Source organism: Lissotriton vulgaris, chromosome 7 (assembly GCF_964263255.1).
Source record: "Lissotriton vulgaris chromosome 7, aLisVul1.2, whole genome shotgun sequence".
Taxonomy (NCBI): domain Eukaryota; kingdom Metazoa; phylum Chordata; class Amphibia; order Caudata; family Salamandridae; genus Lissotriton; species Lissotriton vulgaris.
Genome location: NC_141695.1, coordinates 785351607 through 785372228, shown reverse-complemented (window position 1 = coordinate 785372228; position 20622 = coordinate 785351607). Strand labels below are relative to the sequence as shown.

At 52.2% G+C, this 20622-nt stretch overlaps 1 protein-coding gene across 3 annotated transcripts in view; it reads left to right on the top strand.

Moving 5' to 3' along the window:
• RPTOR (regulatory associated protein of MTOR complex 1) overlaps window positions 1-20622 on the top strand; it is a 2217374-nt gene that overhangs the window by 2107712 nt on the left and 89040 nt on the right. For all 3 annotated transcript variants that reach the window (XM_086931040.1, XM_086931039.1, XM_086931041.1), the window contains one exon: window positions 13571-13657. In XM_086931040.1, coding sequence (XP_086787166.1) covers window positions 13571-13657 — 87 coding nt within the window. The remainder of the gene's footprint in view (window positions 1-13570; window positions 13658-20622) is intronic.

The following is a 20622-nucleotide window of genomic DNA, read 5'->3' as shown; positions in this document are numbered from 1 at the left end:
TTGGGAGGGGTCTGAGGACCCTCTGACACGTGAGTGTCAGTCCCAGGAGGACTGGGCAGGTGGACTTGGGGATACCAGTGGTCTGGACACTTCGCCAGACATGGGTTTTGTCTCACCTCCTACCGAGGACGGGGCAACCTTCAGTGTGGTGTTGACGTGGGCACCCAAGGCCTTGGGCCTTGAGCTCCCTGTCGCGGCCGTGAGGACTAACCTCCTCACTTAGGTCCTTAAACCGCAGTCAAGCTCAAGTGAGCCTCTGCTGCCGTTTAATGAGGCCTTGACTGACGTTCTTTTGGGCACTTGGTCCAGGCCCGCTACAGGCCAGCCTGTAGATAAGAACGTGGCCAGACGCCGGCCCCTGGCGACCCATGTTTCCTCCCCACCCCGAGAGCCTGGTCAGCCAGGCCTCTGATTCCCAGACAGCATTCCCGTCGGCTCCGCCTGATTGGGAATCCAAGAGGTATGAGAATTATGGAAGAAAATATTCTCCTCCCTTAGTTTCGGACTGCGGTCTTCCAACACCGCATGCCTTTTGGGCCGTTACACCCACTCCCTGTGGGACAAGGTTGCGGACGTGCTGCCATAATGCCCGGCGGAGGTCAAGGCTAAACTCGCCCAAGCACTTGCGGAGGGTCGAGATGCGGCACGTTTCTATATCCGGTGTGGGCTGGATACCACCTATTCACTGGGCAGAGCGATGGCAACGACGGTGGCGATTCGTCGCCACGCCTGGTTGAGGTCCGCCAACTTTTCATCGGACGTCCAGAATACCCTCCTGGACATGCCGTTTGATGGCCGTCGCCTCTTTGGCGACAAGACAGACCATGTGCTTGAGTGCTTTAAGGACTCCAGGGCTACGGCCAAGTCCTTAGGCCTCTCGGCCCGCGCCAGCAAACGGGTGGCTTTCGCTCCTTTCGTGGCCAAGGAAGGCGCGCCCCCACACATGCTGCCAGCCAAGCACCGCAGACTAACATCCAACGCGGTGGCGGCCATGGAAATCGCCCTGGAGGCGGTCGGGGACAACGGCGAGGCCAGTCCACAACTTCCCCCGCAGCACCCGCCTCTAAACCCTCCTAGTTCGGGTTTTCAGGCCCATGTGACGCCAGTGGGGGGCAGGGTTCGCCATCACCACTCCCACTGGCGCACTGTCACATCGGACAGGTGGGTGCTGCAAATCGTCCGAAGGGGCTACTCTCTCCCCTTCGCGACCACCCCTCAAGCCATGCCACCGCAATACCACCGCGTATCGGGGGATCATATGCGACTTCTGCAGGAGGAAGTTACGCCCCTCTTGGCCAAGGGGGCCATTGAGCGTGTTCCTGGGCCATAAGTAGGGTGTGGTTGCTAGTCCCACTACTTTCTGGTGCCCAAGAAGGGCAAAGGGGGCCTATGTCCTATCTTGGACCTACGGAACGTCAACGGCTTCCTCTGGAAGGAGAAGTTCAAAATCCTGACTCTGGCTCAGGTCTTAGCTGCCCTGGACCCAGGAGACTGGATGGTAGCGTTGGACTTGCAGGACGCCTATTTCCACATCCCCGTCCTGCCCGCCCACCGGCGCTACCTGCGGTTCACGGTAGGCCACGAGCACTTTCAGTTTACCGTGCTCCCCTTCGGCCTTACCAGCGCCCCACGGGTGTTCACGAAAGTGATGGCGGTGGTCGCAGCTCATCTGCGCAGGTTAGGGGTTTCAGTCTTCCCCTACCTCGATGAATGGTTGTTGAAGGCGGACTCACCCCAGACAGTCGTCAGCCACCTCCAGACGACGGCAGACCTCCTGCACCAGCTGGGGTTCTCCATCAATGTCCCGAAGTCACACCTGTGCCCCTCCCAAAAGCTCCTCTTCATCGGAGCGGTTCTCGACTCGGCGCAGTTTCGGTTTACCCTCCCGAACAGCGGGTTCGGGATATACAGGCTCTGATTCCGATCTTTCAGCCGTTATCCCGAGTCTCGGTCAGGTTGACGCTGCGGCTTCTGGGGCTGATGGCCTCCTGCATCCTTCTGGTGCATCACGCCTGTTGGCGGATGCGGGCTCTACAGTGGGACCTGAAGTTTCAGTGGGCCCAGCATCAGGGCAACCTGTCCGACCATGTCCTGATCTCGGAGGGCACTGCGAGACAGCTGCAGTAGTGGCTCACGGACCGCGATTGGGTCAGCGGCAGATCCCTCTCCCTTCCCCAACCGGAGCACGTAGTTGTGACGGACGCGTCCCTCCAGGGCTGGGGAGGCCACATGGGAGAGGTGGAGATCAGAGGCCTCTGTTCTCCCGCGGAGTCCCGGCTCCATATCAAACTTTTGGAGCTGCGGGCGATTCGTCTAGCACTGAAGGCATTCCTCCCCTCTGTCCGGGGGAGTGTAGTGCAGGTGTTCACGGACAACACCACCGCCATGTGGTACTGCAACAAACCGGGCGGGGTGGGGTCGTGGACCCTCTGCCAGGAGGCCCTGCGCCTCTGGCAGTGGCTGGAACATCAGGGCGTGACCCTGGTAGTTCAATACCTGGCAGGTTCTCTGAACGCCAGGGCGGACAAACTCAGCCGCCGGTGCATGATGGATCACGTATGGCGTCTGAACTCGGACGTGGCGTAAGGTCTCTTTCTGCAGTGGGGAGAGCCTTGGTTAGATCTATTCGCCACCTAAGAGAATGCACAATGTCATCAGTTCTGCTCGTTGGAATGTCCAAGGCGGCACTCGCTCGGAGACGCTTTTCGTATCGAGTGGAGTTGCGGTCTGTTGTACGCCTTTCCGCCTATACCACTTCTGCCCAGAGTGCTGAAGAAGATCAAATGCGACCGGGCCCAAGTCATCCTTGTGGCTCCGGACTGGGCACGAAGGTACTAGTATCCCGAGCTACTCAGTATGTCAGTCGATCCCCCGGTTCGTCTGCCTCTTCAGGAGGACCTTCTGTTGCAGCAACAGGGGACGGTCCTCCACCCGAACCTGTCCAGTCTCCACCTCCATGCTTGGAGATTGAGCGGCGACAGTTGAGGCCATTTGACTTGCCTCCTGAAGTTTGTAATGTCATTCTGGCAGCCAGGCGTCCCTCCACTAAGTCTGTATACGCCTGCAGGTGGAACAGATTTTTGGCATGATGCACAGAAAAGGCTGTGGATCCTCTCTCTGCCCCTCTTTCTGAGGTTCTTCTCTTCCTTCTTTCTCTTGCCCAGCAGGGCTCTGCTCTGGGCACTATCAAGGGCTACCTTTCTGCCCTTTCGGCTTTTCTCAGGCTGCCTGATCAACCATCTTTGTTCAAGTCCCCTATTGTAAATCGCTTTCTGAAAGGCATCACCCACACGTTTCCACCTGTTCCCTTCATGATGCCTCAGTGGGATTGGACCTGATTCTTACTTATCTGATGTGCGCTCCCTTTGAGCCACTTCACAACTGTCCTATCCGCCTTCTTACTTTGAACAGTGTTTTCCTGGTTGCCATCACCTCTGCCAAGAAAGTGAGTGAGCTCCAGGCTCTTTCTTCCAAACCTCCATTCCTTTCTGTCCATCCGGACAAGGTTGTGTTGCGGACAAGACCCTCTTTCCTGCCCAAGGTTGTCACGGCCTTCCACATCGGGCAGTCTATCACCGTACCCACCTTCTTTCCGCCTCCGCATCCCTCAAAGGAGGAAGAGCGGCTCCACCGTCTGGACCCAAAAGGTGCTCTCTCATTCTATTTGGATCGCACCCGCCAGTTCTGGGTGGATGGCCAACTCTTTGTTGGTTACGTGGGCGCTAAGAAGGGGCGGGCGGTACACAAGCGGACCATCTCTCGATGGGTTGTCTTGTGTATCAAGGCTTGTTACTCTTTGGCAAGGAAGGAGCCTCCTGTTGGGCTGAGGGCCCATTCCACTCGGGCCACGGCGGCTACCACTGCCCTGGGCCGAGGTGTCCCCTTACAGGACGTCTTTCAGGCAGCTACGTGGGCATCGCTGCACACGTTTGCAAGACACTACTGCCTGGACAGCCAAGTCCAGAGGGATGGCTTCTTTGGCCGTTCCGTCCTCCAGGACTTTCTGGTGTGATTATTGGTTTGCAGACCCTCCGCCGGGGTTGGTATTGCTGGGGTATCTATTCTAAGGTAAGGAATCTAATACTAACCTGTTTCTTTCAGATGAAAAAGTTACTTACCTTTGGTAACGATGTATCTGTAAGAAACAGTAGTTAGTATTTGATTCCTTACCGCCCCACCCACCCTCCCCGTTCTGCGAACCGATATCTAGGGTTAAGGTCATCCCCTTTCAGGGCCCTAGTTTCAATGGCACCAGTGTTGGTTTTTGACATGGCTCTGCGTTTTTGGCACGGAAAAGCTGCGTTTAAGAACTGACGTCAGCACGCGGAGGCGGCGCTAAGTACTCCGACGACGTCATCACGGCGCCCACGACGCCGACGACGGACGCGGAGCCGCAAACGACACCTACCGACGCCCAAGGGTACTGCTACGCCAAAAATTCCGGATCCAGTCTGACGTCTGGGGATATTCTAAGGTAAAGAATCTAATACTAACTACTGTTTCTTACAGATATATCGTTACCGAAGGTAAGTAACTTGTTCTTCAAGACGATGCCGGCGCTCGCTATCAAGCGTTACATCTAGGTTGAGGAGGAAGTCTAGGGCACAAAAAAGAAGGGTGGTTGTTTCTTTGGACTCAGAGTACTCCCGTACTTATTCTCCTTTGAGGATGCCTCCTCGGCAGACACCACCTCCTCCGCCATCTATGTCTCCTCCGCCTCCTGCTCTGCCTCCTTTACCTCCGCCTCCAGTGTTACCTCAGTCTCCTGTAAACAAAACACGCCTTACCTACTAATTATTACATCAGAATTTAATGACCAGCGTAGGTAATCTGATGAACCATCTAGATCCCTCAAGTGTGTTAAATAACACTAATCTCTTTTGTCAAGGATGTAAATTTTAAGAAAAACAGACACAGGTCCCTAAAACCACAACATATGTGTGAAGATAGAGAGAGTGCCTCACGGTCGTAACTCCCAAGGGGGTTCCTGGTTAACAATCGCCAGTATACCCACTTCTCATCATCGGTCACTCTCTCTGTCTATAGTGTGAAAAATGACCAAAAACAACCAGGTGTATAAATAATAATAGTGGTATGTGAAGAAAATAACCAATACCAATGTGCACTCTTGTAAGTCGGATACCAGTGCACCTACAACCCCCAAAAAATAAATGAACCAATGTGTTGGGTTCAACCAAAATTTAAAAACATAGAGTAAGGGTTGCTAGCTCTATCTTAATTCTGGTGCTGCAAGCCTCCCAGATTAAAAATGGGTTTTCATATACCATCCATATTCAAATAGTGCCGACATGTTTCATTGCTCCGCTTTCAGTAATTTCATCAGGGCAATCTGGGGTTTTCAGTTCTTAGTCATCACACTTATGTGTATGTCAGACCTTATGATTGCCAAATCCGGACGTACTGGCAATCATACAGGGGACCCCGTGTCATCTGATCACGTTTCCTTCGGTAGCTTGGTATATCTCAAGCCCGTCTTGCCGCGTCCCTCCAGCGCTTCCGACTGTCCCACAAACCTCAGTCTCCGCCTGCACCTGGGCCAACAGCACCTTCGACAGTGCCTCACACAGAGCCCAGCAGACCAAGATCAAGGCCTCGCCCGAGGCATCGTTCTGGTGAACGCCACCGTTAGTCCACGCGCTCTCGGCGGCGCCACAGCTATGGGAGATAACGCTCCAGGTATACCCGAGACACGTCCTCGACGAGTGCAGGCCAGTACTCTCCCACGCTAACGGACTCTCCTCCGCATAGTGTCACCTATTCATGATGTCACCACTTTTCAGGCGGTTTTGGTTAGAGGGGCTACTAAACTTAATATTCCGTGGTCGGCTCCAGTTCCTTCAACATCGGTATTATTTGAAACACTCCAGCAGAGACAGTCGTCTCGCCCCTTACTTCCACTGGTACCTGGTTTGCTGGAACCAGCTATGGAGCTGTTCCTGACGCCTTCTGTGGTAAAATCTGCTCCTTCCTGGCTTCAGAAGAAGTACAGAGCTCCCGATTCGGATCCTGTCTTTCTCCGGATGGACCCCACTCCGAACTCTGTCATTGTGGTGGCAGCAAAAAAGCAGCATACTACGGACCCGGCGTCTTCGGTACCACCGGACAAGGAAAGCTGTAAGCTGGATTCGATGGGGAGGAAAGTCTGTAGCTCGGCCCCCACATCAATGAAGGCGGTTAGTTCGACTGCCCTTCTGGAGAAATATGACCGCTCCCTGTGGGAATCGCTCAACCAATTTGTAGCTCTTCTACCCAGGGACAAGCAGGAGGACTTTCAAGAAATACTGATTGAGGGACTGATGGTCTCTAACCAGATCATCAGTGCGGTGGCGGACACGTCACTCTTGTCGGCCCACGAATATTGTCATGGCGTGGCTCTTCGAATGCATTCCTGGCTCCGCCTGACTTCTTTAAAACCAGAGGCTCAGCAGCACATAGTAAACTTACCATTCTCTGGCTTGACTCTTTTCGATATGCATGCAGATGAGGAGATGGCACGGATGAAATCCGAGATGGAAACATTGAAGGCTGTTGGTTTTGGAGAAGCCCAAAGAGCAGCGTAAGACCTTCCGCACCTTCCAACAGCGTTACTCCTCTCAGAGGTTCCTGCGTGGGCAAGGCCGTCAGTATGGTCAACAACAACAACAGCAACCGTTTCAGCGACAACCGTTTCTTAAACTAAATTCACGAGGACAGTCCAACCAGCAGTCTACAGGGAACAAGGCTCCTGCTGGGCCTAAGCCCTGGATGGTTACTTCCCCCTCTTCTGTTACCCTCTCTGGTGGGGGAAGCATTCAAATTACCTGGCAGAGTGGCAAAATAGAACTCTGGATAATTGGGTGCTGAATATTGTTTGCAATGGATACTTTTTTATGTTTCATCAGCCCTCCTCCGTCCATCCCTCAGACTCACTCCCGTTACATGCTAAGTGAGTTACAGGCGGAGGCAAACATCTTGTTGGAGAAAAGGGCAATAGAGCCAGTTCCTCTTGCACAGAAGGGAGCAGGACTGTATTCAAGATTCTTTCTTGTCCAAAAGAAAGACGAGAACGAGTTCAGGCCCATCCTCGACTTGCGACTGGCAAACAAGTGGATTCGCAGAGAGAAGTTCTGCATGTTATCCTTACATCAAATCTACCCTCAGCTCCATCAGGGAGATTGGTTATGCGCAATAGATCTGCAAGACGCATACTTTTGCATGCCAATAGCGAAGAAACATCGCAAGTTCCTGCGATTCACGGTTGGAAACAATCATTATCAGTATGCAGTGCTTCCCTTCGGCCTGAAGTCAGCGCCCAGGACATTCTCCAAATGCATGGCTGTGGTAGCAGCGCATCTGCAGAGGGACAGGGTGTTCGTCTACTCATATCCGTACGACTGGCTGATCAAGGCAGCGACATTTCAAGAAGAGCAATGCATTTCAATCAAATTGCCGCTCTCCTTTAAAGTTTGGGCATTCACGTCAACAACAAGAAGTCTGTTTCAACTCCTAGACAGTGCCTGCAGTATCTGGGAACCACCATCGATACTCGCAAGGCAAGCGTGTGTCCTTTAAGGGAGAGACGCTTATCAATCCTTCCGTAGGCCAGGTTCTCATGACCATTACCTCGCTGACGGTGAGGACGGTGTCCTCTCTCCTGAGTTCCATGGCGTCTTGTATCTTCCTCACTCCACATGCGGCCTCTGCAGGAATGTCTGGAAGATCAGTGGGACCAGAGACGAGGGAATTGGGAGGACAGGATTCAGTTGTCACAGCGAGCCCTCCAGTCTATCAGGTGGTGGTGTTCGCCTCACAATCTCCCCTGAGTGATTCCGTTGCACAAAGAGATATCTGCTCAGACCATTGTGACAGATGCATCTCTCCACGACTGGGTAGCGCATTCAGACCACCTTCAGATACAGGGCACGTGGTCCCAGAAGGAGGCCACGTACCACATCAACTTCCTGGAACTCTGAGCGGTTCATTTGGCACTTAATAGCTTCCAGCCGTCCTTTCGCACCAGTTCCCTGCTTGTCCAGACGGACAACACAACAAGGATGTACTATCTCAACAAGCAGGGGGTGGGGTTCATAATCTCGCTCGTTGTCTCGGGAAGCACAGACAATCTGAAATTGGCTGCTGGCCAGGGACGTGACCATACCGGCAACTCATCTGCCAGGTGTGCAGAATGCTCAGGCAGACTCGTTCAAGAAAATCACAAAAGGCTCTTAAACAACAAAGTGGTAAGAGACATCTTCAGAAGATGGGGTACTCCAGAGGTCGATCTGTTTGCCACCGCAGAAAACAGCAAATTGCGAGACTTCGCCTCCAGGTTCTACCAACCAGGGACGCTGGGGAATGCACTGTGGATCAACTGGTCGAAAAGCTTTCTCTACGCTTTTCCACTCATTACCCTGATCCCGACAGTGCTGATCAAACTTTCCTAATCACAGGCCAAGATGATCCTCATTGCTCCGGAGTGGTGGTTCACCGATCTACTACACCGGTCTCTCCTGCCGCACCTTCGACTTCCGTGTCGGCCGGACCTTCTCACGAAGTTCGAAGGGCAGATAGTGCACCCCAACCTCTCGTCGCTGAATTTGGCAGCATGTCTCCTGAGCTAGTGCAGTATGGACATCTAAATCTCCCTCAGAACTGTATGGAGATATTAAAGGAAGCAAAAAGACCATCCAAACAGACTTCCTACGCATATAAATGGAAAAGATTTTGCATTTTGGTTTAACTCCAAGAATCCAGATCCTATCTCCTGCAAGGAGGATGTCATTCTTCCTTATTTGCTGCATTTGGCTCAATCTGGCCTGAATTTTCATTCCATTAAAGTTCACCTAGCAGCTTTAACTGCGTATAGGAAATATCCTTCACAAACTTCCTTTTTCCAAATCCCAGTCATAAAAAGATTTTCTGGAAGGTTTGAAGAAGGGGTTTCCTCCCATTAGGCGTCCTTCACCTCCGTGGGAGCTTAGTGTGGTGTTTTCTAGACTGATGAGGCAGCCTTTTGAGCCCATTTATAAGGCTTCTCTCCAGCATCTGTCCTGGAAGGCAGCTTACCTGGTAGCCATAACATCGGCTCGCAGGGTGAGTGAAATCCAGGCTCTCTGTTGTCAAGAGCCTTACACTGTGTTTCATTCTTCTAAGGTAGTCATGAGAACTCACCCTATATTCCTTTTGAAAGTAGTGTCAGTTTCATGTGAATCAAACGATTTCTTTACCTACGGTTTTTCAGCGTCCTTCCTCTACTGCTGAGAGATCCCTTCATTCTCTCGATGTTAGGAGGGTGTTGAAGTTCTACTTAGATAAGACTAAGGAGATTCGTAGATCAGATAAGTTGTTTAACTGGTTTTGCTACCTCCAAGCAATACATCTCCAGGTGGATCATGTCCTGTATTCAGTTGTGTTATCAGAAAGCCAACTAGACTGTAGTTAGTAAGCCTAAGGTTCACTCTACCAGAGGTAAAACTGCTACAGCGGCTTTACTCCGTAACGTCCCTATTGCAGTAATTTGTAATGGAAGATAGTCCACACCTTTGCTAAACACTACTGCCTGGACTCTGATGCCAGGGCAGATGCTCAGGTTGGGCAGGCTTCAATGAGGAATCTATTTGCACAATAGTGGGTCTGTTTGTTTCTTTCACCGCTGGGGTTGTTGGTTGGGGATGGGCTTGCTATTCTATTCAGATGATTATGACTATACACAGATATCCCCTACTACAGAAGGAGTAGATTCTTACTTGTAACTCCAGTTCTGTAGTATGGATATCTCTGTGATAGTCATAAGCAACCCGCCCTCCTCCCCGGTGGATGAAACAGTAATATCCAGAATTAAGCAGGCCCTGCTTAACATGCCTTCAAAAAGAACTGAAAGTAACTAGCCTTTGGCTGTGCATCATGGGATACCGAGGGTCTCTGGAAGGATCCTTAAAGCCACGGTATCCATTTAAAGACACATAATGGCAGCCTATGGGGGCTTGTCTGTCCAACCCTTCATCTGCATCATGAAAAAAGGATCTTTGTGAAGGGGAGTTTTTCTATGTGTGAAACTCAGTAAAATAGTTCAATTTAAATGTTACCTGGCTATCTTTTTCACTTCAGGATGAAGTAATGGCCAGCGTAGCCTAGTTGTTTTTAGGCTGTATTATTGTCTATTATCTCTTTAGTGTCTATGCAGGACTGCCGAAGAGGACAACTTAAGAGGAAATATCTAATGAAGTGCTCCGGGGTCCAAGCACATGGATGGGACTATGCAGATGATTATGACTATCACAGAGACACCCCTACTACAGAACTGGAGTTACAGGTAAGAAACTACTCCTTGCTAAAAGCGTGTGAATTCCTATGGGCATTTGAATGTTAAATTTTAATACTGACATTTTACTGTAACTGTGGGACTCCCACCATGACGACAGAGAAGATTCAAGCATGGGAATCTATAAAAGATATCAATACCGAAGAACCACAGTGTACAGGTAAGTAACTTGTTTCTTCCTCACTGCCTCTCCATTTTGTATAGTCAGTGCTGAACACCATAATAAATAAGGGTCTAAGTTTGCTGTTGGCACACAGTCACCTGCAATTTGGTGGATGTACTCCAAGTCTGAGGTCACGAAAGGAGAAAGATTAAGAAGCTGACGTTAGCACTCAGGGGTGGCATTTATATGCAGGTCCGTTCAGTCACTCTCTGGGTGGAACGAAGTTACTGGGGAGCCATATGGTCCTACCTGCAGAAGTGTGGCGAGCGTTTCTGGAAAAATCTCTGTGTTCATTCTGGCACTTGAAAGTATTTTAAAGGTTAGAAATTGGTGGTTATATAGGATATCCACAGAAAGAGTGTTACTGAGTATAACCTGTTCCTTTCTGTTAAGGATATTCATGAAGCTTGTGTGCGTCTACTTCCAGATTGCCTCAAAATAGGACAAGTTACGCCACTTCTAAAAAAAAAAACCTGGCCTTGACCCCAAGGACATGAACAACTTCAGACCGGTATAGAACCTCCCTCTCTTATCCAAAATTCTCGACAGCTGTGTGCTGTCACAGTTAACCCAACACCTAGAGAACACTAATCTACTTGACCCACACCAATCAGGGTTCAGAAAGGGCTGCAGCACTGAAACCGCAATCCTAAATGTCCTAGATGATCTGCACATGTCACTTGACTCCAACCAATGTAACCTTCTCATCCTCTTATACCTCTCGGCTGCGTTCGACACAGTCGATGATACCCTGCTACTCAATGTCCTCCAGGAGAGAGCGGGCATTGAAAAGACGGTTCTAAAATGGTTCTCCTCCTTTCTCAACAACCACACACAAATAATAAAAACCAACAGCTTTGAATCGGACCCCCTCCCCATTAGTAGAGGAGTTCCACAAGGGTCAGTACTCTCCCGCAACTTTTCAACATCTACATGGAACCCCTCAACTCACTTCTAAGGAACTCCAACATCCCCTTCCACCTCTACGCGGACGACACACAACTCTATCTGAAAACCACATCGATCGCTGACATTCACAGACTAAACGGTACACTCATGGAGGTCCAACATTGGCTCTCATCCAACCACCTGAAACTCAATGAAGAGAAAACAGAAGTGCTCCTCATCTCGAACAGAGATGAAAACCCCCAAATAGTAGAATGGTTCAAAGCCTTAAACGCCCTCAACGATACCCTTGTGCCAACGGACTCTGTAAAGTCCCTAGGGATTACTCTCGACCCCAAACTGGACATGTAAAAACACATCTCAAAAACCGCCAAAAGTGTGTTCCTTAACCTGAAACTTCTCTACAAAATAAAACCCTTCCTCCCACCAAAAGATCTGAAACAGGCCACTAAGGCACTGGTGCTCTCCAGAATTGACTATGGAATCGCAGCTCTGACTAGAACAGCCAAATCTCAACTGGGACCTCTCACCACTACCCTCAACGCCGCAGCAAGAATGGTCACAGGAACAAAGAAATATGAGCACATCTCACCGGCACTCAAGGAACTGAAGTGCCTCCCTATAGACCAACGAGCCAGCTTCCGTCAGCTTGCCTCACACACAAAGCCCTGCATACAGGCAAACCAGAATATCTGGCCGCCAAACTCAAAAAAGATGGTCAATCTAGGTACCTCAGAAGTTCCAACACGCTCCTACTCACCCCTCTGAAATCACAGAAACAAAAAACCTCAAATAAAGCCTTTGCGGGTAATGCTCCCAGGATCTGGAACTCCATCCTCCCCCATATCAGAATGACCACCTCCTTCCCGAAATTCAAAATCCTACTCAAAGCCCTCTTCCCCGAGCGCTCTGGATCATAATGAGAACCCTACATTTGACTGTCAAAAACCGCTTTCTCTTTGATACCAGAGCCGGATGATTCGCTCTTGATCTCCGTCCCGTATTGCGCGCAAGTTGATGTTGTGCAGACTTTTACTTCCACTTATGTTCCTTGTTCTTGTTTATCGTCCACATTTTCTTTTTGGTGCATTTCTGTATTTGCTGTGAAGTGCTCTGATACCCTCGGGTCCAGCTAGCGCTATACAAAACTTCAATAAATAAATAAATAAAATGATGTCATGGCTTGCTGTGCCTATTGTAGTATACATACACCTTATGGAATATTGGGAAAGGGTATGAGATAGAAGTGCAGTGGCACAGCAATGTTGAAGTCCAAATATTTGGAATAACATGGTGCAAAGGAATCTGTTCAACATATTAGCGCAGAAAAAAATTGTAAAATCAATTTAGCACTGTCCATGTGAGCAAGTGGTATGCTGAGCAACTAATTGAACTACATTAGCAGAGCTGCATTGAATCTCAATTCTTGAAAAACTTGATGATGTTAATCACTATTGAGGTTTATCGGCAGAGCTCTGTCTCATGCTCAGTACTGTGTGGGTCTCACCATTGTAATAGTGACTGTGTTGTTAGACAAGAGTTAAAGTGCATCGCCAGAAAGTTGTAGTATCCAGATACTGTAGCAGCAGAGGTTGCTATAGTGTAGCTTTGATGAGCATTGGCAGATTTGTCAGAGATCTATATACTGTTGTAGCCAGAGGTACTGCAAGTCAGTGTATTGGCAGAGCTGTGGGTAATCTAAGTCCTGATTTAGTTAGGCTGCTGCCATAATACACAGAAAATTCAGGGTGCTCTCAATAGTGGTATAATGGGCAAAACGTGTATCTTGAGCCGCGTTAGTGTCCTGTAGTGATCATTGAGGGCTATTCATTACTGGCACACTAGGAGTTCTGTAGGACTGCCCAGAACATGCTATTGAATTTCTACCCTTGTATTTTGCTGTCACAGGAGTTCTGTCATGAGCAGTGGGGTGTGTGGGATTAGAGAATATCTTCAAAGGTTCTGGAGAACTTAACCTGGGGGGAGGAGATTATACTGTGGCTTAAGATGCAAACAGGCGCAATACATCTGGATAAGAAAGGTGTAATGGAGGGCACACTATTCTTTCCTCTCCCATGACTATTAAGTTCACTTTAGACCAGTTAATAATCAAGAGTATCAAGTGATCTTGCTGTGCTCAAGTTCTTTCCCTGTTTACCCTCCTGTTCTTTTTGTTTCAGTCGCGTTATGACTTATCGTGAGCACACAGCTTGGGTGGTGAAGGCACACCTGCAAAGGCATTCAGATGGAAACATAATGAGCGTGAGGTAAGATCTGTTTGTAGGAAGGGGGCTTGGTGTTTTGGGGTATCTTGGAAGTGGGGTAGGCCATCATATGTTTGGGACTGGGACCGCCAATGTGTCTGGTGGAATATTAGGATGGTCAGATGGTCCTTTGGATGCAGACTGAACGCACGATTTTTTGAGATTTCCTCCTGGTGTGTCGAAGTGTCGACACGTGGGACAGGTATCTGATAGAGACTACTAACCGCAGATTCCTTCACGTAGAATTATCCCCAGGTGTGAGACTGGATCCGAAACTTTTTGCCACAGCATCCTTGTGCGTTGGGGTGGGGCAACACCACATCATCCACGTAAGTCACGTCAACGAGGTCACATAATACCCAGCCCGGCGCGCCTACGTCGGTGTTTTACTTTTCCGCGTGCCACGCGGGTCCAATCCTTGCTATGGGCCTCTTTGGGGCCTCTGTTTTTTATCCCCATTTGTCTCTTCTTTGGTGGAACAGTGTGCGAAAGCCTTTGGGCTTCAAGACTTGCACGTCATGTGAGCGTCTTATGTCGGCGACGGACCCTCACCTCATTTGTATGCGGTGTTTGGGGAGGATCACGGCACCTCTGACTGTGAGGTGTGCCAATAGTTGAAGCCGAAGTCGCGGCAAGAGTGCCGGATGAAACTTATCTTGCCACGTCTCTCCAGGGCGACATCCTCCCCTCGATCAGCTTCGGCAGACGGCTTCAGATACGGCTGTGGTCGTCATCCTCGCCCTTCTCTGATGTCACGTGAGCGTCGCTCCCCGGTGGGTAAGTGTTGCAGTTTGTCGCTGGGGGCTGGTTTCCGGCCGGGGGCGTGGGCTCTCCGCGGGTGATGCGGCCCATGTGTCGTCCTATCCACCATTTCCCGGTGTTGGGGCGCCGAGAGTCCAAATGGAGACATACGTGGCGGCTTTACAGGCCTCGCTGGCGTCTCCTCCTCCTTCTCTTCCTGGGGCGTCAGTGAATCCCTTGCCTTGCGCGGGGCCCTCCACGGGGCCGCCGGTGGCTGCGGCCCCGGCGCCAACTGGCTCGGATCCAGGCTTGGAGGATGTGGTACTTTTGGGGTGCAGCCCCTCGGGGTCCCTCCTTCAGTCCACGGCACCTATGCCTCGCCGCAAATTCCCGCGGGGGGTCCCTGTGGTGTCGCGGGAGGTTCCCGGGGCTCGAGTCGCATCCCCGAGCTCCTCTCGGTCCTTTGACAAGGTGGTCCTGTCTAAGGCCGAGGCGACGCCTCTACGGCGCCGGCAGCGACTGGACCGTGCGGAGCCACGGGGTCGGTGGACCCTCCTCGTCCCGCTCTGGGTCGAGGCTGGGTGGGGACCCCTCATCCCTCCCCAGGCCCCTCTCGTCCCTCCCCGCAGGCGGCTGCCTCGTCGAAGCGCGAGTCGGAGGTGGAATCGTCCCCAGTGCCACCCCCTGGGTTGCCGGACGACCTCCGCTACATTGTAGGCCGTGGCTGGCGGTGGGCTTCGTGTCACTCCCCAGGCCCTCCTCGTTCCTCCACAGGAGCAGCTGCCTTGGCAAAGGTCGAGTCGGCGTCGTTCCAGCGCCGCCCTGGAGCCGGTTCTGCTCCGGGTCCACTCCGGTCCCCGGTGCGGTGTGACTTGGAGGGACCCTGTCCGGCGACGGCGGTTGGTGTCGACGTCCTGCCTCAGGCAGCGGACTCTACGGCTCTACGTAGGGGTCGTGCTGCAGATTCGTCTTCGGACACTCCTTCTCCGGAGGCAGGCTGTATACTGGTATCCTCCTCCCCAGAGACTGATCGCTGTGTGGTTTCTTTTTCACTGGCGTCGTCGAAGGGCGTCTCCCTGCCCTTTCTGAGGCAGAGGTGTTCTTCAGAGGAGCGGCAGGTCCCTCATTCTTCAGTTCCTTCTGACTTCCAGGTCTGGCCCTTGCCCGTCCCGATTGGCTTCGGGGACGGCCGCCTTCGTTTGCCGCCTTCGCCCACGGAGGAGCTGCTTTCTTCACCGCGGGGCCCTACGGAGGTGGGTGCGGCCTTTGCTCACGCCGTGTCCACGTCCGTGGGCATTCTGCACATGGGTGACCCAGTTGCTCACTTTCAGCTGGACAATCTCTTGGAGGTTCTCCACCAGGGCTCCTGTGGACGGGAGATTTTACTTCCCTTCGAGGGTTTGCTTCTTTAATCCATTGACGGATCCCCTGAGGCGTCCCACCTCAGGGGATCCGGTGCCTCAGCACCTTCTGCACCGGCATCTTCCGGCGCTGCGTGACCCGGCGTGCCTTTCCCTCCACCCCTCTGCTGCCAGTCCGCTTTTGTAGACCGCCTTTCTCTCCCTGCCGCCACTGTCGACTCCGCCGTCCTGGGAGGCCCGCTGGCTGGACTCTTGGGGGCGCAACATGTTCGCCTCGACCAGCGCTCCCCTGCGAGCCCTTAACACCTTGTGTGTGTTGGCTAGGGCCTCCTCTTGTTTGTGGGATTCGGCTGTGTCTCTGGGATCCGCAGCCTTCCAGGAAACGGTACAGGTCGACTTGCGGCATCATGCTGTGGATGGCCGGGAGCTAGCGGCATTTATTCTCCGCTCCGCTCTGGCCATCTCGGAGGTGCTGGGCCGGGCCATGGCTTCCTCAGTCGCCATGCTTGGATTCGGGATGGCGTGTTCCCTGAAAATATTGGGGAGCGGCTCATTAAAGACCTCCACTGGCTACCCGTCAATAAGAGGATCACTTTCCGACTGCTAACCCACGCACACAAATCACTCTACGACATCGGACCAGAATGCCTCAACTCACGACTGTCCTTCTACACCCCCTCCCGCCAACTACGTTCTTCCAGCCAAGCCCTCGCCACTGTACCTCGCATCAACAAGACCACCATGGGAGGCAGATCCTTCTCATACCTGGCTGCTAAAACATGGAACTCACTCCCCGCTTACCTTCGCCTCACCCAGAACCACCTAGCATTCAGAAAGCAACTTAAAACGTGGATATTTGACAAGTAATCCTCCTCCCCTTTCTAAGCGCCTTGAAACCCTCTGGGTATGTAGTGCGCTATATAAATTCTCTGACTTGACTTGACTTGACATTGATCTTCTGTTTGACAGTAGCCTGTTGTTCCATGCCTCTGCTGATTACGCCATCCAAAGGTTCCTGGCAGGGCTCTGTCGTCCTCCTCCCCCGACGCCTTATCCTCCTCCTCCCCTCCTCAGTGACTGCTGAGTTGAGCTGGTTCTAGGCCTTCTTAGGCTGCTTGTTCGGACTGTGGAGTGTGTTTTCTGGCCATTGAGTCCTCCTTGGGACTTAGGCATTGTTGGCTGCTGGACAGCCCTTTGTGCCTATGTGTGTGTTTTGCTGGAGTTGTTGCGCAGACTTGTCCCTGAGATTAGGCCTTCTGCTTGCTTGGGTTGCTTGTCTTCTGCAGGGGTGTTTTTCCCCGTGGCCCTTTTGTTTTTCCTCTGCTGCGGAGGTTGTTCCAAAGAGGGTTCCCATGTCTAGGGACTTAGCGTACCCTATGTGGGGTAGTGGTAGCTGTTGTATAGCTTGCGCTCTGCTGGGAGTTCTGGTCGCCGTCTGGTGCCGGTTCTCCATGGTGTTCCTGTATGTTCCTTTGCTTCTACGGTCATGCGCGTGGCCCCTCATAGTGGTGTGGCTGAGTTTTTTCTCCCTTTCTGCCCCTGTCGTGAGGGCTGGGTGATTCCGAGTGCTCCCTTGTCAGGCGTAGACTGCCCGTTCTTTCTAGAGCCCCGGGCTGTTCTTCTTGCTTCTGGCAGCTTATGTCTTCGATACTCTCTTCCCAGTGGGGGGCTGTGTCTCCTGTGAGTGCTTTCTTTGCTCTTGACGGGTGGCTCCGTCTGGTTGCGGTTCATTCCTCCTCTTGGCTCCTTGGAGGATGGGGTTACGGTGCTCCTGTGCCCCGCTCCTCTGGCTACTCCAGGTTTGGGGGAGTTTGCCTTCAATCTCTGTCCTTCCTTCCTTCCTCTTGCTGCTGAGGCTCATGGCCCCTCTGCTAACCTCCGAATGGGGGTCATCTGGCTAGTCCTTGCCCTTGTTCCTTGGGAGGTGGTTGTCCTCTATGCTCGGGTGGCTTGGACGTTTGTGTTCCTGCCTGTCTTGGGAATTGGCTCCCCTTCCTTGTGTCTAGGTGGGGCTGGTTGGCCTGTTACCTGTCTGATGGCTTTTACGCATGCTCCTTGTCTCAGGGGGAAGGCTGTCTATGTGCTGGCAGGGTGGCTGCTCCGGGCTCTGCTCTGTTCTTTCTTCTGCCCCTGCCTTTGGACACTGCGGTGTTGCACTGTTCCGTATGGTGGTGTTTGTCTACACTCTCTTCTTTCTACTCTTTCGCACACTGTTCCCATGCTCCCACAGTTTTTTGTCTGGTGGCTCCGCGTTGTGGTGCGGAAAAGCTCTCTGAAGAAAACAGACCTACGCGCGTTCGGGTGGGTCTTATGTGACCTTGCTGATGTCACGTACGCGGACGACGCTTGGGCGGAGTCACGTGGTGTCGCCCCCGGCATGCAGGGATGCTGTGGCAAAAAGTTTCCGGATCCAGTCTCACGCCTGGGAATAATTCTACGTGAAGGAATCTGCGGCTAGAATCGTCTCTACCAGATACATTGTTACTGAAGGTAAGTAACTCGTACTTTAAGCCCTGCGGAACCGGTCACCGTGCGAGGTCAATGACGGATCCACACCTTGTCTGTCTGGGGTACCTGGAGCGTGACCACAACACTAAGTTGTGCTCTGATTACCGGGCCATGGTTGCGAAGGCTGTGAGGGAGTGGCCCTTGAAGCTGCTAGCTGCCTGTCACACAACTTCACAGAAGTTGAGGTCCCGGTCTCGAGGAAGGTCCCGGGTTCATTCACGGAATCCAGTGTCTCCTTTGTCCCATTTGAGATAGTGAGGACATTCAGGTAAGAGGCACAAAAGGAAAAGTAAGAAGTCAAAGTGCTCTTCAACTTCTCCTCGTCTGTCAGACTATACGAAGGAGCATTGGCATCTGTGGCCTGGTTCTTCGGAGCTTTGTGCCTCCCTGGATATCTGGTGGGAGCCGGAGCGACCCCTGCCCAGCTTAAAGAGTTTTATGAGGCCCTGCATCTGATATTTGGGCAGTTTGGGGATTTTGGGGGGGGGGGGGGGGGGGGGGGGCGGGATCTAGTTTACCCCTACCGCTCTGGCCTTGGCTCCAGGGGACCCTCATCCCACATGGATCTGATAATAGACCCGGATCGGCGCTGGTCGCACTACTTTGATGTTCCCTGATGCTGGTTCCGACGCCAGCCCCATTATCATTCCTGAATCCGACATGTAGCTGGAAATGTTTTCTTCCACCAGTCTGGCATTGCGGTCCGTGTACACTGCATGCCTTTTGGGCTGTTACTCAAAATTCACTGTGGTATTCAGTTGCGCAGGTGCTGCCCATGGACCCGGAGGAGGCTCGTGCCCTACTTTCCCAACCACTTGCAGACAGGAGAGATGCAGGCAAGTTAGCGATCTGATGTGGTCTGGGCATGACCGACTCGCTGGGCAGAGCGGTTTCTTCGTCATTGATCTTCCAGTGCAACGCCTGCCTGAGAACTGGCTTCTCTGGGGATGTCCAAGCATCTCTTATGGACATGCCCTTTGATGACTCCCGTCTCTACCGAGACAGGGTGGACTCAGTGCTGGAGCGCTTCAACGGTACGGCCAGGTACTTGGGCCTTTCCATGGCCTCTCACCAACCCCAGTCCGTCCTTTCGCTCCTCTTATAGCCACAGAAGGGGTTTCCAGCTGTCTTTACCCACCCAGCCACTACGGCACACAAACTTCCCAGACTCTGCATTGCCAAGTGGGTGATAGGATACGCTATCACTTGAACCACTGGATGTCTAGATTATCAGACCGCTGGGTTCTTTAGATTGCCTAAAGGGGCTACTTCCTCCTGTTCGGCACCACCCCTCCACCCATGCCGCCCACTTACGATAGACTGGCTGAGGACCATCTCCACTCTCTGTAAGGAAGTGACGGCTTTCATGGCCAAGCAAGCCATAGAGAGGATGCTCATGTCAGAAGTATGTAATGGTTGTTATTCCCACTACTTTCTGGCACCCAAAAGGGACTGAGGGCATCGTCCTATCCTAGGCCTGCGCACTCTCAGTTTCTTCCTCAAAAGCAGAAGTTCAAAATAAAGTTGCTCAAGTCCTATCTGCCCTGGACCGAGGAGACTGGATGGATAGATGGATGGATGGATGGACCCATACTTCCACATCCCCATCCTGCCAGCACACAGGCGTTACCTGTGGTTCACGTTAGGCCCTGAGCACTTTCAGTTTTACCTGCTACCTTTTGGCCTTCCCAGCACCTCACCAAGATAAGCTCATCTGCAGAGCTCATGGGTGACCGTCTTCGCCTATCTCGAAGACTAGCTCTTAAAGATGGGCTCGCCACAGGCTGTCTTCTCCCACCTCCAGACTACAGCAGGCCTCCTGTACTCGCTGGGGTTCACTATCAATGTGCTGAAGGTGCACCTGACCCCCTCTCAGACTCTCTCGTTCATCGGAGCTGTTCTGGACACGGTGCAATTTTGGGCCTATCCCACCGAATGGCGAGTCGAGGATATTCAGGCTATGATACCGATGTTTCAGCCTCTATCCTGGATGTCTGTCAGACTTATTCTGAGGGTGCTGGGTCTTCTGGCATCCTGCATCCTGTTTGTAACACATGCATGCCTGTATATGTGGGCTCTGCACCTAAAATTCCAGTGGGTACAGCAGCTAAGGAATCTCCCCAGCATGGCACAGATCTCGGAGGGAACTGAAAAAGATCTGCAGTGTTGGTTGACAGACCCCTATTGAATCACCGGCAGTCTCCTCTCCCCTCCCCAACCAGATCTGATAGTGAGGACAGATGCGCCACTCCTGGGATGGGGCGGCTATCTCGGGGAGGTGGGTTCAGAGGTCCCTGGTCTCCGTCGGAATCCGGACTCCACATCAACATACTGGAGCTCTGGGTGATCCAGCTGCCT